The following is a 20,929-nucleotide window of genomic DNA, read 5'->3' on the forward strand; positions in this document are numbered from 1 at the left end:
TATATATATATATATATATATTGGAAAACAAAAAAGACAAGTGTACTCACTAGATAGACACATATACTCTTTTGCCATCTAGTATCAGCACAATGCCCAAGTTGGAAACTAGTAACTGTTTTTTGGAGGAACTAATGAACACTCAGGAGCGGATCTATATAGACAAGAAGGGGTGGTCCGCCACCCGGTTGCTCGGGTAGAATTTTATTGTATACTGAAATTTCATGCAAAAAAACGAGTGGCACCCTGAGCAACAAACGTGGTGGCGGGTGCCATGGTTTGAGGGCCTGCTTTTCAGGCACAAGACCTGTGATTGACACTCATTCACGCTTTTAGCATTCCAATTTTACTTACCCTCTTTGACCCCACTTTGCCCCTTTTTATCTTCTTTTTTTCTTATATTATTATAATACATTAATTTCTTTTACTTTTTTCACCTTTGTAACTCTCAAAATTTTTATTTGAATTTAATTTTATTTATTTTACTTTTTTACCCATCTAATTTATTTTTTCCTTGATCTAAACAACAACCCAATATAATCCCACAAGTAGGATCTGGGAAAGGTAGGATGTATGCAGCCTTGTCCCTACCCTGGAAGGGCAGAGGGACTATTTTCGATAAACCCTTGGCTAAAGAAGGTGAAAGAAAAAACTTTGTAAAGCAAACTGAATTAATTTCAAAATGGATCAAATCAAAAGGAAGCGAATTAATACAAAACGAGTCTATCAAATATACATCCCAATTTAATCCCTTTGACTAGAGATAAGTCTAAATTAAATCTGGTGGCACCTGCAACCATCAAATTCTGGATCCGCCTCTGTGAACACCTTCAAGTTGCCATCTATTATTAGTAATACGTATAATCCTTTTGATATTCTTTGTATTGGTTTAGTCTTTGCAAAACATTTTCTACTTGAAGGAAACAAATAAAAGCAAGATGAGAAGCTCTTATCCAGATTTTTGTCACACTAACTCTTAAAAATCCACTGTCTGGAATAAAATTAAAAGCATTTCCTCAACAACTAGTACTACAACCTGCATCCGCCTATCAAGTTGTACATTCTTAGCAACAAAGTTTCACTGGCTTTAAAGGCTGTTTAAGTGAAAAACGTCCCACTTCAAAAACCAATAGCGTGCATAATACTGTAACCTTGGATAGTGCCCGCTGTTGAGCCAATTGTGAGTTGCATATTCCAGTTACAGTACATAACAGAAGTCTATTCAGACGGAGCAATAAGAAGTAAATAAAAAGCTGATGGATGTTACTTATCGCCTCCCACGACTCCCCGAGCCACCAGACCTCGGACCTGGAAACTTCGAGAACTGCAACCGCAAGTAGGCCGAATCAGGGTCATGTTCATCCATTTTGTAACCTGGCAAATTCATCAGCAGAGACCACTGATAAGATTGTCCCACAAGAAACCTTATAGATGAAATTCCAAACAGTTGTTCGTTTAATCTTAGATATATATAGTAATATTTTTGTACACGCATATGTTGGGCCCTCGTAGACACCTTTAAGAGAATATTAGTAAGAGGATTAATTTGACTAATTTATACTTATTAGCTCTTCAATCTTTGACCACACAAACCTATTTTCAGTAACTAATAGAACTCTATCTACGTCCTCTTCATCTCTACATCAATTGTGTAACTAATCTCTATTTACGTCAACGTGCATATTTAAATTGGGTTTAATAATATAATAGAGATATAGTTACACAACCAATGGAGAAATGAAGAAGCACGGCAACATAGTTCGCTCATCAATTGAAAATAGATTATTAGTTCAAAGATTAAGGAATTGATACGGGTAAATTAGTCAAATTAGTCCTCTTATTACTTCTTTCTTAAAGGGCATGTAAAAGCCTAACCTGAAAACTAAATGGAAACGTATCAAATAACCAAAATAAGAGAGTGAAAACTTGCAAGAGCAGTATGTCCTACAAATAAATGATCCAAAATGCATGTATCACAAAATAATAATATGGAGTATTAGATATATTTAACCAAACAACAACGCGAACGAGAAAATGGCGCTTGTCATAGCAGCAGCTAGAGAGTAACCTCATCCTCATAATAAATGATTGGACTGCAAGTATCATCATATTAATTATGTAAAATATTAGCTATCTTAACCAAAGATTGGCATCATTCTAGAATGGCAGACCCAACAGCTGTCCTATAAGCCGGTCTGGACCTTTTCAAGAATAATAAGAGGAACTACAGGAAATTTTCTTCATAGATATGGATGTTTTATTCAAATGTTTTTACGATACTTTACACAAGAAATGGGTGAAGGAAATGGGCAGATCAGAATATAAGGACTACAAATAAAAGCCAGAAGAGGCAGGGCTTCTTGCCCAAGGTGCATTGCCCATGGGGGCTTTGCACCTGCACATAGAGGAGAGGTCATCAATGCATATACAGGTCTGTGGCCTTGCCGGGAAATAGCATATAAAGCAAGTGGGCTTTACTCCACAGATGACCCCACGATTCGACTTCATACAGGGATGAAGAATCAGAACTAGAGTATGCATGCATCCGAAACAAATTCAACTGCAATTATCTTTAGTTTGAAAAGGCAAAGAGCAAAAATGACACTTAAAACACTCTAGCAACACCCACGTACACTGAGAGATCATCATAGATCAGATAACTGCAGCAAAGATAAACAATTCACTAATCAAAGTTTAGGGGGGATTATTATTATTTTGAAAAAATCACCTTGTAATGCACTCAAAGCAGTAGCTGCACAAGCTGGATCTACGAAATCCACAAAACAAAGGATAAGAGGATCTCCACCACGCTGCAAAATGAAGTTCTTATCAAAATACCACCTGGTAGATAAATACTATACCAATAGAAAAGGCATAAACATCAGCTTACATGTTTTGATTCCTTTCTAACAAGTCTGACTTCTTTGTAGCCCACAAAAGGGCGAAAAATATCTTTTTAAGTGCAGTTAGGGAACATGCAGAGTGAGACAGAAATATTTAAAAAATTAGAACTGTCCTAATCAAGTAAATTATGTCTCAAAGGATACGGGCTACTTCTCTTCTAGAGCTGTCTGCAGGAAGTCCCTCTATATAGAGGGTGTTAGAAGCATCAGGAGGGAGAGGCAGTGTTTCACGAGGCCTTGGCAATGATTCGACTGGCATTTGACCACTTAATACCATTGCTCTTCCATTTGGTGCTAGTTCTGGCCCACGAGCTGATGGAAGTGGATCACGTACAGGAAGGGAAGATATACCACCAGCACCTGCTCTAGCCAATCCAACTCCCTTGTAATTATTAGCTTCTCCGACTGAAAGAGAAGAAAGTTGCTACAGGAGGAAGAGAGGAATAAGGAAAATCATAATTAGCACAAAATCTAAGCATGCCTGAGGAGAAGTAGGAGAATTGTCAGCTTCAGTGATTACCGAACTCTGAAGATAACGATCATAAGCTGATCCAATTGACTGTGTGTCCACTACTCGAGGTCCACCACGATCATCATCCCGTCCTAAGTAATGATGCATTTCATGAGCTGATGACATCCCAGATGGTGGAAGATCTGGCACTGCAAGAAATATGGTCAGACCACATATGCTCATCAAAACATATAACAAAGTGAGTGCACAATGTTGCTCGCACAACAGAGTTTGACCTCGAAAGTTAAATTTTCATTTGACCGACAGGTAAGGTCAAAATGGCCTTATTGCACATAAAAGCACTGCATACAGAGCAATCACAGTAAGCCTGAGATAAGAATACAGGGCACCAGAATTATGTACAGAGTAAAGGCAATTGCTAACGGGAACTCTTGTATCCAAAAGCATCACAGTGACATGAAGCCAATTTCAGCAATCAGCATCAGGTTCAAGGAAGAACTTGACATTTGGTGTCATTACAAGTCAGCAACCATTGTGGAACCAATACAAGGCGGATGTATATTCCAGCATTGACTCTGAAACCGCAATTAGTTCTTCAATAAACTAGTAAAGAGGAATGAGGTGAGATTGAACAACCACTCTCTCAAAAATGGGCTTCTGCAGTAATTAGAACTAAGGAGGAGTAAAACTAAGACAATCGGAACTCTGCTTTAGCCAGAACATTACTCAACAAGATCCAACACCACTATAATCATACAAAGAACTCAGAGAGTGGAGGGGGCGAGAAAACAGCCTATAGAAATCATTGGGTTGGTTGGGTCAGGTCAAAAGGGGTTGTTGAGGTTAAAGCCAATTGAAATACACCAAAAATAGAAACAGGAGAACTTGGAGCTCAAACTCTTCTATACATGGCACAAGAAGAACAAGTTCCCAGCCTTTCAGGTTTTCCACCCTCTAATCTTCTTCTTCCTCTGTTTTGCTGCCCTTGCTTACAGTGAAATGTGAACATTAACTCTGTAACATTTTTCTTTCTTTCTTTTTTATCTTATTTCGGGGGGCGGGAGGGTTTAGATTTTTTTTTTTGTGTGTGTGTGTGGGGAGGGGGGTGAGGGCCGGGGGGGGAGGGGGGGGGCAATTCATCTCGAAAGTTTGTTTGGCAAAAGTCTATGAACAGGAGAATCTCAAAAAATAAATGGCCTTTTACTTTGCTCATAAAACAAATATTTTCTGCACAAGTTGATTTCTCAATCATGTGTGCCAAGAGAATAAAGGTTACGTATTGATGAAGACAAAATACATCAAAATGATGATATCGATGAAAAAGTATAAGAAGATCGGGAAGAAGGTGAATCGACGCCCAGTATAACACATGTGCTACCTAGGTATCTGTAACTGTAATTGTAAATTGGTATGCACAAACTAACCATGAAGTCCTAGATGGTAGAAAGTCAAGAGTTGTAACACATGTGCTACCTAGGTATCTGTAACTATAATTGTAAATTGGTATACACAAACTAACCATGAAGTCCTAAATGGTAGAAAGTCAAGAGTTATAACACGTGCTACCTAGGTATCTGTAACTATAAATTGTAAATTGGCATGCACAAACTAACCATGATCTCCTAGATGGTAGAAAGTCAAGAGTTATAACACATGTGCTACCTAGGTATCTGTAACTATAATTGTAAATTGGTATGCACAAACTAACCATGAAGTCCTAGATGGTAGAAAGTCAAGAGTCAAGACATGTCCTTGCTAATTCCAAAAGTTTCTCCAACCTCAAATCGTGTTCTGTATTTCCTTAAGAAACCTCTACTCTATAAAACCATGATTAATTTGACCATAAAGCTTATGTTAACTAATTGATTAAGGTTAAGTTAGGTTAATCAATTACTTAACGTAAGCTTTATGGCCAAATTAATCATGGTTTTATAGAGTGGAGGTTTCTTAAGGAAATACAGAACATGACACTCTATAAAACCATGATTAATTTGGCCATAAAGCTTAAGTTAAGTAATTGATTAACCTAACGTTTTAAGTGCCAAATCTTACGAAAGAAAATATAGTCACGGGGCCACAACCTTATAATTGGGCAATATCACTAATACTGTTCAAGCCCAGACCCAAGAACACTTCAACCAGGATCAGAACTTCCTACTTGTTCACTCACAAACCACCCCATCTGTTTCACCATTTCCAATATAATGCTCTTCAAGCCTCCAGCCTACTCGATGTTTATGCATTTCAAAACATACAAAGAACAACATAAAGGAGATACACTACCAGAAGACATCATAATACAACCACTAGACTCTTTGGTCCAAGAATGCAACACCTTGGATTCAAACTAGTGACTCAAAGCAATTTTTAAACCCCTTTATCGCTACATTTGAAGTTCCCCTCATGTCAAGGGAATTCAAAAACCTATCCATAAAAGACAAAACAAAAATCCTTTTTTGCACATTATAACTTTTGGACGAGGGGGTTCAATTGAAACCCCCTTCATTGAACCTAGCTCTTCCACTTTCTCCAAAATTGGAAGTTCATGAAAACACAACTCATCCTACAAAACTATTTCAGGCTAACTTACAAAGACTCTCTTCTTTCTTTCTTTTCAAAATCTCAATGCAGATCAATCTACAACTTGAAATATTCCAAATGTCAGTGTAATTTTCCATGACGAAAAAAAAAATTAATCCTAGGGTTTCATACTTACACAGTATCTAGCAATTTATTCATAATCACAAGCCAATTTCGATGCAGCACAAATAATTACTACAGAAGAGTATTTATTCCGCCTCCTAACCAAATATAAGCTACAAAAGATCATCTCTTTTTTTCAAAAAAAAAAACGGATTTTTACCATATTCAGAGCGAGGTCGTTTGAGCAAACCGGCAGATTGAGGAAGCGGCGCTTGACGATGCTGATTCCAATACGCATCTCCCATCTTTTCTTCTCTACTACTACAATGAATAATTGACTACCTCCAAATACCTAAAACAACCACACAATAAAAGAAACAAATTCGTACATTATAAATTATAAACAATTCACACACACACATACGGAGCATATAGAAAACGGAATAAAGTAGAAACCTTTGGAGAGTTTGAGGTAGAACCCAAGCTCCGGTCAGGCGGTCAGGTCACCCTTCTGGATGTGGATTTGCGAAAGCAAAATTTTGGGGGAGAAGTTTAGGGCTTTATTTTCCTCTATCTGGTGCACAGCTGGTGTATCTTTTGTCCTAGTAAAACCAATAGTTATTTGACACGTAAGTCAAGATGGACAACCCTGCTATTATGTTGTATTTTCTTTTCGGCGAAAACAATATTTGATTTTTCCTTTTAAAGAAAAAATAATTTGAAAAATATTTTCAAATTATTTTTCAAGACTTTTTAAAATAATATCATTATTATAAATACGACGGTAAAATATGTATATTATCTATTATTTACTCTATCCTAATTTCTGGACACAATAACACTACTACTATTTTTTTTATAATGCTCACAAGTTTCAATATTTCAATTTATTAAAGTAATTGTGATGTTATTTTATTTCTACTCGAAATAGCTGTCCATCCAAATACTTAAACTTAAAATAGCCGGTGGAAGTATAATATATGCATTATATTTCTGTAATTATGTATAATAAATGTATACTCTATGTATATAGTTAGAACAGGTAAACAATGTATATGGTATTGTGTAAAGATCCATCCAAGTGTGTTTTAGCAAACTAAAGTTTTCGGTTTTACTTTAAATATTATTTATATTGTTACTCATATAGTAGATTAAATTACATGTTAAATTATGTATTAAGTGTATAATTGAAAATATAGCATCTGACGGTCACTAAAATTTTGTCACCTTAAATTTTTAAAAGTCAATAATACTAATTCTGATCATAATTTCGTAAATATTTGGAACTCAAAACTCTAGTGTTAAATAGAATATGTTTTCTCTTATTGACGAATTCATTTGCACGTAATATTAGACAATTGATCAAATTGACTTGAAGTGCAAAGTCTCTAGAGTTTAAGAATTGAGTAGAAAATAACATTTGGATAATTCTTTAACCTTTAGCGCCACATTCTTGATACGACTTAAATTTGTTAGAAAAAAAAATTAACAGTATATGAGGACGAAATAATTAGGCCTTGATAGTGTAGTTACTGTCCTTAAGGAATTTAAGCATCCCAATTTCGTTAATGTAGGGATTATGGCAGAATTCCTCCAGGATTCTACAAAGCCTCTGAAATACGAGTTTCAGCAATTAACTCGAATTTCCCACAATAACAGAATCGTTGTCTGTTGTAGGAAATAAGTAGAAGAGAAAGAGATGAAAGTTTCAGATGATTTCGTTTTGGAGATGATATAGGTATTTATAATACCTATAGGAGTCTGTTGGAATTAACAGACTCATCTCTTCATAACAGGCACCTTTTAAAACCAATAGTCACCTTCTTTTAAATTTAAAAAAAATATTGTTAAAAACGTTTTCTGAAATTAAAGGCTAAAACGTTTTTAATTAATCAAATAATGGGTGACTAAAATATTAATTCGGGCTACTTAATTGGCCCAAGCCCAAGTGCCAATTGCCCAATCTTGACTATTAATAATATAGCCAAATTCTAGTTTCCCTCCAAAACATCTTTAAAATATTCAAATTATGTAAGACAAAGAAGTGCTTTTAAACACTTCTTCCTTTCTTTCTTTTTCCAATGAGGGACAAAGCAACCTCTTCTCAAATACTCCCATCAAAACACTAACTAATATAACAAAATTTTAGCGTTAAACTTCTAAGTTTTATTATTATCTTATAATATGTTACTTATATAAACTTTAAAAGTTATCCTAATTAACAATTGATCAGGGAGAACTAGAGATTAGTAAAATTATTTCGTTATCGATGCGAGAAATTAGGGTCATGAGAGGTGCAAGATTGATATTCTGGATTTGTCACGGTTAAATTTCACTCTTAAGATTCTATTGATTCTCACGAATTCAATAAGTTATTATTTTATTATTTTGATTTAGGTTCTTAGTCGATTAAATCTAAACCATTCAAATAAGCTAATATGAAGTGCAGTGAAGCTATGCAAGAATATGTTGGTAGGAATAGTCTAAGAGAAACGTCTCGGGAATATTTCTCAATCTTAATTCAAACAATGGATTACAAAGCACTTTCGATTACTTTAAAGAAACACTAAGAAAAATTAAGGCATGCCTTGCACCAATATTTACTATTATGCTCCTCTTTTGATTAAACATGATAATGAATAAAATTACAATTAAAGTTAATGTTCCTCCAACAACTTCAAGCAACTAAACAATACTCAAATCTATAGACAACAACCAAGTCACCAAATCATGTCAAACCCTAATGTAAACTACTCCATAATTAAGGAAAAAGTCATCAGAAATAAAGTTAAAGAATATGAAAATATCAACCTAGTGTTACAATCCAAGCCCGCATAATGAATTGGTGGGAGGATGATGAATCTTATGTCTTGAAGCCTCCAATGCTCTCCTAATCCTCTGTAGGTCAAAAGTCCTACCAAAATCGTATTTTATGTATTTATATCATATAGGAACGGGCCTAGACCAAATTACCCTATTTGAACCGAAGTTGTCACGACCCGGATTCCCCACCCTCGGGGGTCGTGATGGCGCCTACTAATAGGAGCTAGGCAAGCCAACTTAATTAACTATTTTAATTAAACACCTGTTCCCTTTTAACAATTAACAGCATTAAATAAGGGCGACGAATTAAATCATAAGCGGAAGACTTAAATGTAGATAAACGATCAATAATACAGAAGTTCCAACACATATATCTCTACCCCGGGATTGGAGTCACATACTCGCGAACGTCTATGGAATACTACATACAAAGTCTAAAGAAAATATAATCTGTTTATCCCGCTACAATGAGATGCAGTCAAATAAGGATAAAAGGGAGACGCCAAGCCTGCGGACGCCTGCAAGCTACCTCGGGTCTCTCTGGACTGAAGGTAAGCCCCCATGCTAATGCTGCTGCTCAAAACCTGGACCTGTGCAAAAGATGCACACAGTGTAGCATCAGCACAACCGACCCCATGTGCTGGTAAGTGTCTAGCCTAACCCCGGCGAAGTAGTGACGAGGCTAGACTGGTCACCACATAACCTGTGCAGTTCTATATATGTACAGCAGAAAACGAAATACAAGGCAATTAACAATATGGGAGGGGAAACATGCTGTGGGGAGATAACAGTATTAACAGTAAAGCCAAAGTAACAGTCTGAGGCAACTCATAATTGACAGCGAACAGGAAACTAATACCAACAATAAACACATTTTGCATCAATAACTGTTGCGACGTGTAACCCGATCCATAATATCATTTCAACACCGTTGCGGCGTGCAACCCGATCCATAATTATCACTGTTGCGGCGTGCAACCCGATCCATATTTATCACTGTTGCGGCGTGCAACCCGATCCATATTTATCACTCTACCTCACCCAAGGACAATCACAAACTAGGGGCAAGGGAATAAACAAGTATTTGGAAGGAAATCCCAACAATGGATACCCAAACAACAAACAACAACCCGGCAAGGGGTAAGTCACTACTCTTCTCTTTCTTTTATTTCCATATCCTAGTTCACCTTTCCACTCAAGCCAAAACTCCCAAGAGTTTATCATCATTTACTTTCCTAAGTTCGTATTTCAAGTCGAGCCAATGCTCCACAAAGTTTCACAATCACAATATCTTTCACAAGGTGTTTACAACACATAGAAACCATCAAATAAACATGGAAGGCATGATATTAACCCAATTATCCACAAATAAGGACTCACGGTCATGCTAAACACCGATATATAGGAACTCGTCACCGTGCCTATACATCGTACTCGATCAAGTAGCAAGTAGCAACAAGACTCACTCCTATTCCCTCAAGCTAGGGTTAAACCAAACACCTACCTCGAACTTCCACAGTCAATTCAATCCTCAACAACCGCTTTCCCTCTCGAATTCGGCTCCAACTCGACCAAATCTATGCAATAAGGACTTCATGTTATCAATATGTGCTAAACAAATTAAACCCGATGACTAGTTATAGATTTTTCATCAATTTACCCCAAAAGGTCAAAAATGCCCCCGGGCCCACATGGTCAAAACCCGAGGTTCGAACTAAAACCTGATTACCCATTCCCCCATGAACTCAAATATATAGGTTATTTTGGAATCGGACCTCGAATCGAGGTCCAAAACCCCCAATTTTAGAAAACCTAGGTTCTACCCTAAATTCCCAAATTTCCCCATTAAAAACTTTGTTTTGAAGTTGAAATTATGTTTAAAGATGTTAAGGAGTAAGGAAAATAAGTTAGAAATCACTTACCAATCGTATTGAAGAAGAATAATCGTTTCGAAAATCGCCTCTTATGTTTTGGGTTTTGAAAAAATGAAAAATAACTCAAAATCCCAACCTTTTATACCCTACTGAAGGCTCAGCGTGGACAGCGCAAAAGTGCACCGCGGCCGCGCAGAGGAATTGGAAAAATGACCCTCTCTGAACCCACCCAGCGCGGACTGCACTGTTTTGGAGCGCGACCGCGCTGGAGGAATGAACCAAATCCCACTCTCTGAATCTCCCAGCGCGGACCGTGCTGATATGGCACGCGGCCGCGCTGGTCGACCTAGGACCGCTGGCCCTCTGAACCTAGCCACGCGGACCGCGCAGAAATGCACTGCGGTCGCGCGGCTTTCAGCGCGGACCGAACGGAGTCGACCGCGGGCGCGCTGGGGGCCTGCAATCCCTGAACCTGCAACCATCTGCTGTTTCTAAGCCTAAGACCTCCCGGGACCTACTCAAAACTCACCCGAGCCCTTGGGGCTCCAAACCGAATATACATATAAACTCAAAAACATCCTACGGACTCATTCGTGCGATCAAATCGCCCAAACAACATCATAACCATCAAATTAGGCCTCAAGACCCAGGATTTCCTTCTAATTTTCCTAAAACATCAAGTTTAGAGTTTTTTGTCCAAAGCACGTCAAACGACGTCCAAATTCAACCATACTTTACAGAAAGTACGTAAGCCGTATATAAGACTTGTACCGGGCGTCCGAACCAAAATACGACCCCGATACCCCAGTCTTTTAATCAAATTTCATTTCCAATTTCCTTAATTATATTCAGAAAATAATTTCACACAAAAATTCATTTCTCGGGCTTGGGACCTCGAAATTTGATTTCGGGCATACACCCAAGTCCCATATTTTCCTACGGACCCTCCGGAACCGTCAAATCACGGGTCTGGATCCGTTCGCCCAAAACGTTGACCGAAGTCAAACTTAATCAATTAAATACCAAGATTTAACATTTTTCTCACAAATTCCATATTTAAACTTTCCGGCTACGCGCCCGGACTGTGCACACAAATCGAGGCAACCCCAAATGAGGTTTCCAGGGCCTCAGAAGTACAGGGTGAGTAAGGAAACAAGTAATGACCCTTTGGGTCGTCACATTCTCCACCTCTAAAACAACCGTTCGTCCTCGAACGGACAAAAGAAGGAAGTACCTGAGTCGGGGAAAAGATGGGGATAACGGCTCCGCATATCAGACTCGGACTCCCAGGTCGATGCCTCAGGAGGCTAACCTCTCCACTGAACACGAATAGAAGGAAAACTCTTAGATCTCAACTGACGAACCTGCCGGTCTAGAATAGCTACCGGCTCCTCCTCATAGGACAAGTCCTTGTCCAACTGAACGGTACTGAAATCTAACACGTGGGTAGGATTGTCGTGATACCTCCGAAGCATGGATACATGGAAAACTGGATGCACAGCTGATAAGCTGGGCGGCAACGCAAGTCTATAAGCCACCTCTCCCACTCGATCAAGAATCTCAAACGGGCCAATGTACCTAGGGCTAAGCTTGCCCTTCTTCCCAAATCTCATCACGCCCTTCATAGGCGACACTCGGAGCAATACCCGCTCACCAACCATGAAAGCTACATCTCGAACCTTACGGTCTGCATAACTCTTCTGCCTAGACTGAGGTGAACGAAGCCTCTCCTGAATGATCTTGACCTTGTCCAAGGCCTCCTGAACCAAATCCGTACCTATAAACCGAGCCTCTCCCGGCTCAAACCATCCAATCGGAGACCGACATCGCCTACCATATAAAGTCTCATAAGGAGCCATCTGGATGCTCGACTGGTAACTGTTGTTGTAAGCAAACTCCGCTAAAGGCAAGAACTGATCCCACGAACCTCCAAAATCAATAACATAAGCTCGGAGCATATCCTCCAAAATCTGAATAGTCCGCTCGGACTGACCGTCCGTCTGGGATGAAATGCTGTGCTCAAATCTACCCGTGTGCCCAACTCTCGCTGAACTGCTCTCCAAAAGCGTGAGGTAAACTGCGTACCCCGATCCGAAATGATAGAAACGGGCACACCATGAAGGCGAACAATCTCCCGAATATAGATCTCAGCGAATCTCTTAGAAGAATAAGAGACTGCCACAGGAATGAAATGTGCTGACTTGGTCAGCCTATCCACAATAACCCATATCGCATCAAACTTCTTCCGGGTCAATGGAAGTCCAGTAACAAAGTCCATAGTAATCCGCTCCCATTTCCACTCGGGAAGCTCAATCCTCTGGTGTAAACCACCAAGCCTCTGATGCTCGTACTTAACATGCTGACAATTCAAACAACGAGCCACATATGCTACGATATCCCTCTTCATCCTACGCCACCAATAATGCTGCCGCAAGTCCTGATACATCTTCGCGGCGCCCGGGTGAATAGAGTACCTGGAGCTATGGGCCTCTTCTAAAATCAACTCTCGAAGCCCATCCACATTGGGCACACAAACTCGCCCCTGCAATCTTAAAACTCCATCCGCATCTAAGGTAACCTGCTTGGCACCTCCTCGCTGTACTGTGTCTCTAAGGACACATAAATGGGGATCATCAAACTGCCGATCACGGATACGCTCCAATAACGAAGAACGAGCAACCGTGCAAGCTAACACACGACTAGGCTCAGAAACATCCAGTCTCACGAACTGATTGGCTAAAGCCTGAACATCCAAGGCAAGCGGCCTCTGACTGACTGGAATATAAGCAAGACTGCCCATACTGGCTGACTTCCTACTCAAAGCGTCGGCCACCACATTGGCCTTCCCTGGGTGATATAAAATAGTGACATCATAATCCTTCAACAACTCCAACCACCTCCTCTGCCTCAAATTCAACTCCTTCTGCTTGAACAAGTACTGAAGACTCTTGTGGTCAGTGAACACCTCACATGCCACGCCATACAAATAGTGCCTCCAAATCTTCAAGGCGTGGACAATAGCTGCCAACTCTAAATCATGCACTGGATAGTTTTTCTCATGAATCTTCAACTGCCTCGAAGCATAGGCTATAACCTTGCCATCCTGCATCAATACTGCACCAAGTCCAATACGGGAAGCATCATAATAGACGGTATAAGGCCCAGATCCTGTGGGCAAGACCAACACCGGTGCCGTAGTCAGGGCTGTCTTGAGCTTTTGAAAGCTCGCCTCACACTCCTTCGACCATCTGAACTGGGCACCCTTCTGGGTCAACCTGGTCATCGGGGCTGCAATAGATGAAAACCCCTCGACAAACCGACGGTAGTAGCCTGCTAACCCCAAGAAACTCCGAACCTCTGTCGCTGATGCTGGTCTAGGCCAGTTCTTGACTGCCTCTATCTTCTTCGGGTCCACCTGAATACCCTCAGCTGATACAACGTGACCCAGAAATGCTACTGAACTTAGCCAGAACTCACACTTGGAGAACTTGGCGTATAGCTGACTATCCCTCAGAGTCTGAAGAACCATCCTAAGGTGCTGTCCGTGCTCCTCCTGGCTGCGGGAGTACACCAAAATATCATCAATAAAGACTATCACCAACATGTCCAAATATGGACTGAACACTCGGTTCATCAACTCCATGAATGCTGCTGGGGCATTGGTCAACCCAAACGACATGACCAAGAACTCATAATGCCCGTACCGAGTACGGAAAGCTATCTTAGGGACATCGGATGCCCTAATCCTTAACTGGTGGTAGCCAGATCTCAAGTCAATCTTGGAAAATACCCTTGCACCTTGAAGCTGGTCGAACAAATCATCAATCCTCGGCAGTGGATACTTATTCTTAATTGTTACCTTGTTCAATTGCCGGTAATCTATACACATCCGCATCGACCCATCCTTCTTCTTGATGAATAACACTGGCGCGCCCCAAGGCGAAACACTGGGTCTAATGAAACCCTTATCTAACAAATCTTGCAATTGGTCCTTTAACTCCTTCAGCTCCGGTGGGGCCATACGATATGGCGGAATAGAAATGGGCTGGGTGCCTGGAGCCAAATCGATATAGAAATCGATATCTCTATCGGGTTGCATACCCGGCAGGTCTGAAGGAAAAACATCGGGGAACTCCCGGACAATAGGCACAGAATCTATGGGAGGGACCTCAGCACTGGAATCACGAACATAGGCCAAATAGGCCAGACACCCCTTCTCGACCATACGTCGAGCCTTCACGTACGATATGACACTACGGGTAGAATGACCTGGAGTCCCTCTCCACTCTAAGCGAGGCATACCCGGTAAGGCTAAAGTCACGGTTTGGCGATGGCAGTCCAAGGTAGCGTGATAGGGTTATAGGGTGATACGAATCCATACCAGAATGATATCAAAGTCAACCATATCTAAGTAGCAACAAGTCTACCACGGGGTGCTCAAGACCCCAATCACTACAACACACGAAATGTATGGACTCGGTTGACCACGATAGAGTCAACCCACCGGTGTAGAACAGTATACCAAGAATACCCAAAGCATCATAGGCATGACCAGCATGGTGCGAAAATAAGATGAAACATATGAATACGTAGACCCTGGGTCAAAATAGAACTGAAAGCATCTCATCACAAACCAGAACCGTACCTGTGATGACTGCATTCTGAAAGCCTCAGCCTCGGGCCTGGCCTGAAGAGCATAACAACGAGGCTGGGCCCCAACTACCTTTGAGTTGTATCCCTAGGTCGAATCTACTGCTAGCTGACCTCCGCCCCTATCGGTTTGAGCTCCACCTCTATGGCCTCTACCTCCACCTCTTATGGCCTCTACCTCCACCTCTAGCTGGCTGCTGGAGCATCCGGTGTCTGAATCAGTAGGACGGGGACCCTGCTTGCTCGATGAGTACCCCTCAATCTCGGGCAAGCTCTCCTGATGTGACCATACTCACCACACTCATGACACCCCTTTGAACGCTGTGGCTGGCGCCCTGACGACCTGATATAACCTCCACGGAAACTTCTGAAGTGGTGGTGCACTGATGGGAGCTGACGGTACACTGAGGGACTGCTGTTCAGAATAATGCCCACGGAACCACGATCACTTGGGCACCCTGAGAAACCTGAGGGCTGACTGGAAAGGCCTGGAGGGCTACCCCTATCATAAGAATCCCTGCCTCCATATGAGGCACCACTGAAACGACCTGAGTGACGGGGTCTCTTGTCTGCTCTATGGCTACCCCCTTGTGCTAGAACATCTCAACTCGGGGCCACATTGGTCGCCTCCTTGAAAGCATCTCACTACAGTCTCCCTAGCCATCTGGAGACGAATCGTAATCAAAACATCAATAAATCTTCCTCACCCTCTCCCTCTCAGTGGGGAGGTATGACAAAGAGCATGGCGAGCTAGATCGATCAAACCGGGTCTCATACTGGAGTGACCGTCATAGACCCTTGCGTGGAGGCGCTCAAACTGCCTTCGATAAGCATCCCTCTGAGTAACGGGAAGAAACTTCTCCAGAAATAACTCTGAAAACTGATCCCAAGTCAAAGACGGCGACCCCGCTGGTCTGGCTAAACAGAAATCCCTCCACCAAGTCTTGGCTGATCCAGATAGACGGAATGCAGCAAAATCAACTCCATTGGACTCCACAATGCCCATGTTCCGAAGAACCTCATGGCAGTTATATAAGAAATCCTGGGGGTCCTCAGAAGAAGCACCGCTGAAAGTAGTAGTGAAGATCTTGGTGAACCTATCCAGCCTCCACAAAGCATCTGCGGACATAGCCGCTCCATCACCGGTCTGAGCTACTAACCCCGGCTGAATTGCCATAGCTGGCTGAACCACTGGAATCTGACCTTGGGGAGCTACCTGCTCCGGAGTATGTGTAGCAGGAGTCTGGGCTCCTCCTCCACCCTGAGAAGTGGCTGGTGCTACAGGAAGCAATCCCGCTCGGGTGACGCTCTCCATGAGGCCTACTAACTGGACCAAAGCGTCCTGAAGAACTGGGGTATCTATAAACCCCTCTGGCACCTGAGTTGGGCCTACTGGCGCTGCTGGGACTAGGGCCGGAACCTCCTCGTCAAAACCGACCTGAGGCTCCGCCGTTGGTGCTGCTGCTCGGGGCTGACCTCTGACCCTACCTTGGCCTCTAGCACGTCCTCGTCCTCTGCCCCTAGCGGGAGCTGCCTGGGGCTCGGACTGCTGGTCTGTAGATGAGGAAGCGCATGCTCTCGCCATCTGCGAGGAAACAGAGTAGAAGTTCAGTTAGTATTGAGAAACCAAACCGCACGACAAGAAAGAACAAAGGAGAGATTTTTCCTAACTTGGTAGCCTCTGGGATAAGTACAGACGTCTCCGTACCGATCCCTCAGACTCTACTAAGCTTGTTCGTGAGTTGTGAGACCTAAGTAACCTAGAGCTCTAATACCAACTTGTCACGAACCGGATTCCCCACCCTCGGGGGTCGTGATGGCGCCTACTAATAGGAGCTAGGCAAGCCAACTTAATTAACTATTTTAATTAAACACATGTTCCCTTTTAACAGTTAACAACATTAAATGAGGGCGACGAATTAAATCATAAGCGGAAGACTTAAATGTAGATAAATGATCAATAATACAGAAGTTCCAACACATATATCTCTACCCCGGGACTGGAGTCACATACTCGCGAACGTCTATGGAATACTACATACAAAGTCTGAAGAAAATATAATCTGTTTATCCCGGTACAATGAGATGACAGTCAAATAAGGATAAAAGGGAGACGCCAAGCCTGCGGACGCCTGCAAGCTACCTCGGGTCTCTCTGGACTGAAGGTAAGCCCCCATGCTAATGCTGCTTCTGGTGCTGCTCAAAACCTGGACCTGTGCAAAAGATGCACACAGTGTAGCATCAGCACAACCGACCCCATGTGCTGGTAAGTGTCTAGCCTAACCCCGGCGAAGTAGTGACGAGGCTAGACTGGTCACCACATAACCTGTGCAGTTCTATATATGTACAGCAGAAAACAAAATACAAGGCAATTAACAATATGGGAGGGGAAACATGCTGTGGGGAGATAACAGTATTAACAGTAAAGCCAAAGTAACAGTCTGAGGCAACTCATAATTGATAGCGAACAGGAAACTAATACCAACAATAAACACATTTTGCATCAATAACTGTTGCGGCGTGCAACCCGATCCACAATATCATTTCAACACAGTTGCGGCGTCGCGAAACCCCGATCCACCATTTACTCACTGTTTGCGGCGTGCAACCCGNNTAACTTTATCACTGTTGCGGCGTGCAACCCGATCCACATTTATCACTCTACCTCACCCAAGCACAATCACAAACTAGGGGCAAGGGAATAAACAAGTATTTGGAAGGAAATCCCAATAATGGATACCCAAACAACCAACAACAACCCGGCAAGGGGTAAGTCACTACTCTTCTCTTTCTTTTATTTCCATATCCTAGTTCACCTTTCCACTCAAGCCAAAACTCCCAAGAGTTTATCATCATTTACTTTCCTAAGTTCGTATTTCAAGCCGAGCCAATGCTCCACGGAGTTTCACAATCACAATATCTTTCACAAGGTGTTTACAACACATAGAAACCATCAAATAAGCATGGAAGGCATGATATTAACCCAATTATCCACAAATAAGGACTCACGGTCATGCTAGACACCGATATATAGGAACTCGTCACCGTGCCTATACATCGCACTCGATCAAGTAGCAAGTAACAACAAGACTCACTCCTATTCCCTCAAGCTAGGGTTAAACCAAACACTTACCTCGAACTTCCACAGTCAATTTAATCCTCAACAACCGCTTTCCCTCTCGAATTCGGCTCCAACTCGACCAAATCTATGCAATAAGGACTTCATGTTATCAATATGTGCTAAACAAATCAAACCCGATGACTAATTATAGCTTTTTCATCAATTTACCCCAAAAGGTAAAAAATGCCCCCGGGCCCACATGGTCAAAACCCGAGGTTCGAACCAAAACACGATTATCCATTCCCCCATGAACTCAAATATATAGGTTATTTTGGAATCGGACCTCGAAACGAGGTCCAAAACCCCCAAATTTAGAAAACCTAGGTTCTACCCTAAATTCCCAAATTTCCCTATTAAAAACTTTGTTTTGAAGTTGAAATTATGTTTAAAGATGTTAAGGAGTAAGGAAAATAAGTTAGAAATCACTTACCAATCGTTTTGAAGAAGAAGAATCGTTTCGAAAATCGCCTCTTATGTTTTGGGTTTTGAAAAAGTGAAAAATAACTCAAAATCCCGACCTTTTATACCCTACTGAAGGCTCAACGCGGACCGCGCAAAAGTGCACCTCGGCCGCGCAGAGGAACTGGAAAAATGACCCTCTGTGAACCCACCCAGCGCGGACCGCACTGTTTTGGAGCGCGACCGCGCTGGAGGAATGAACCAAATTCCACTCTTTGAATCTCCCAGCGCGGACCGCGCTGATATGGCACGCGGCCGCGCTGGTCGACCTAGGACCGCTGGCCCTCTGAACCTAGCCACGCGGACCACGCAGAAATGCACTGCTGCCACGTGGCTTTCAGCGTGGACCGCGCGGAGTCGACCGTGGGCGCTCTGGGGGCCTACAATCCCTGAACCTGTAACCATTTGCTGTTTCTAAGCCTAAGACCTCCCGGGACCTACTCAAAACTCACCCGAGCTCTCGGGGCTCCAAACCGAACATACATATAAACTCAAAAACATCCAACGGACTCATCCGTGCGATCAAATCGCCCAAAAAACATCATAATCATCAAATTACGCCTCAAGACCCATGATTTCCTTCCAATTTTCATAAAATATCAAGTTTAGAGTTTTTAGTCCAAAACACGTCAAACGACGTCCAAATTCAACCATACTTTACAGAAAGTACTTAAGCCGAATATAAGACTTGTACTGGGCATCGGAACCAAAATACGAGCCCGATACCACAGTCTTTTAATCAAATTTCATTTCTAATTTTCTTAATTATTTTCAGAAAACAATTTCACACAAAAATTCATTTCTCGGGCTTGGGACCTCGGAATTTGATTCCGGGCATACAGCCAAGTCCCATATTTTCCTACGGACCCTTCGAGACCGTCAAATTACGGGTCCGGGTCTGTTCGCCCAAAACGTTGACCGAAGTCAAACTTAAACAATTAAATATCAAGATTTAACATTTTTCTCACAAATTCCATATTTAAACTTTCCGGCTACGCGCCCGGACTGCGCACACAAATCGAGGCAACCCCGAATGAGGTTGTCAGGTCCTCAGAAGTACAGGGTGAGTAAGGAAACAAGTGATGACCCTTTGGGTCGTCACAGAAGTAGAAAAAGTTAGGTGAAGAATTATACAAGCGCGGTGCGCCATGCGGCTCCCCATGCGTCGTATTAGTGGAAAAATTTAGAGGATTAATTTTTTTCACTCTACATGAAACTGTACTAGCCCGGCGCGCCCCGTGCTACGCTATACAGCGTAGTGTATTTTTTTGCGTTTTGGATTTTCTTCAATCTTTGATATCCAAACTTGATCTTCGAACCCCGAATACGATCATAATTTAATTCATTGGTCTTCTACTCAGACTTCAAAGCTCCAATTCATCCGTCTTAACTCCAAAATTATTTCTCAACCCGATATCATTTCCTACACGGTATAACACAAGCAATAAGTGTAAAGTACTCGTAATTAGGCTCAAACACAATTACAGTGTACCAATTAGAGCACGAAATATAGCAAAAACATGAATTTCTAGCCTAGCATCAACATCTCACACTTAGATTATTGCTCTTCCTCGAGCAATACAAACTACGCTTCAATTAGAGACGACCTTTTCAAGCAACTCTCCTAACTCATCAACTGAGAATATTTAAAATAGACTAGCACCCTACCATAACATCCTAGCCTCAAGACTCACCTCAAAAATGCTAATTTTTCATGACTTGCTCACTTATTCAAATAAATAAGCCAAAGACATTACTTTTTCCTTGCAAGTCATGTGCCATCACACAAACAATAGAGAGTAGTTTCACACAAAATAAAGTTTAAGAACAGATAGGGACTCGGAATAGGAAAAAGTAACTCACTCTTAAAAATAAAACTCATGTGCCACACAAGATGAACCATATGCTTGCCCGTAATGTAATAATCTACTGATTCGAGCCTACTCAGCCAAGGATCAAGTAGGACTTTATTTGGTTGTACTGT

At 41.7% G+C, this 20,929-nt stretch overlaps 1 protein-coding gene across 1 annotated transcript; it reads right to left on the reverse strand.

Annotated features, from left to right (window-relative positions):
* Positions 1-928: 928 nt before the first annotated feature.
* Positions 929-6,588, reverse strand: LOC109210001 (RNA-binding protein 2). Its single transcript, XM_019373372.1, has 7 exons — positions 6,475-6,588; positions 6,239-6,370; positions 3,424-3,563; positions 3,048-3,327; positions 2,891-2,952; positions 2,729-2,810; positions 929-1,374 (listed from the first exon to the last, which is right to left on the reverse strand). Exons 2-7 carry the CDS (start codon positions 6,321-6,323, stop codon positions 1,268-1,270), a joined length of 756 nt encoding a protein of 251 aa, XP_019228917.1. The 5' UTR covers positions 6,324-6,370; positions 6,475-6,588; the 3' UTR covers positions 929-1,267.
* Between the last annotated feature and the right edge of the window lie 14,341 nt (positions 6,589-20,929).

Source organism: Nicotiana attenuata, unplaced genomic scaffold (assembly GCF_001879085.1).
Source record: "Nicotiana attenuata strain UT unplaced genomic scaffold, NIATTr2, whole genome shotgun sequence".
NCBI classification, from domain to species: Eukaryota; Viridiplantae; Streptophyta; class Magnoliopsida; order Solanales; family Solanaceae; genus Nicotiana; species Nicotiana attenuata.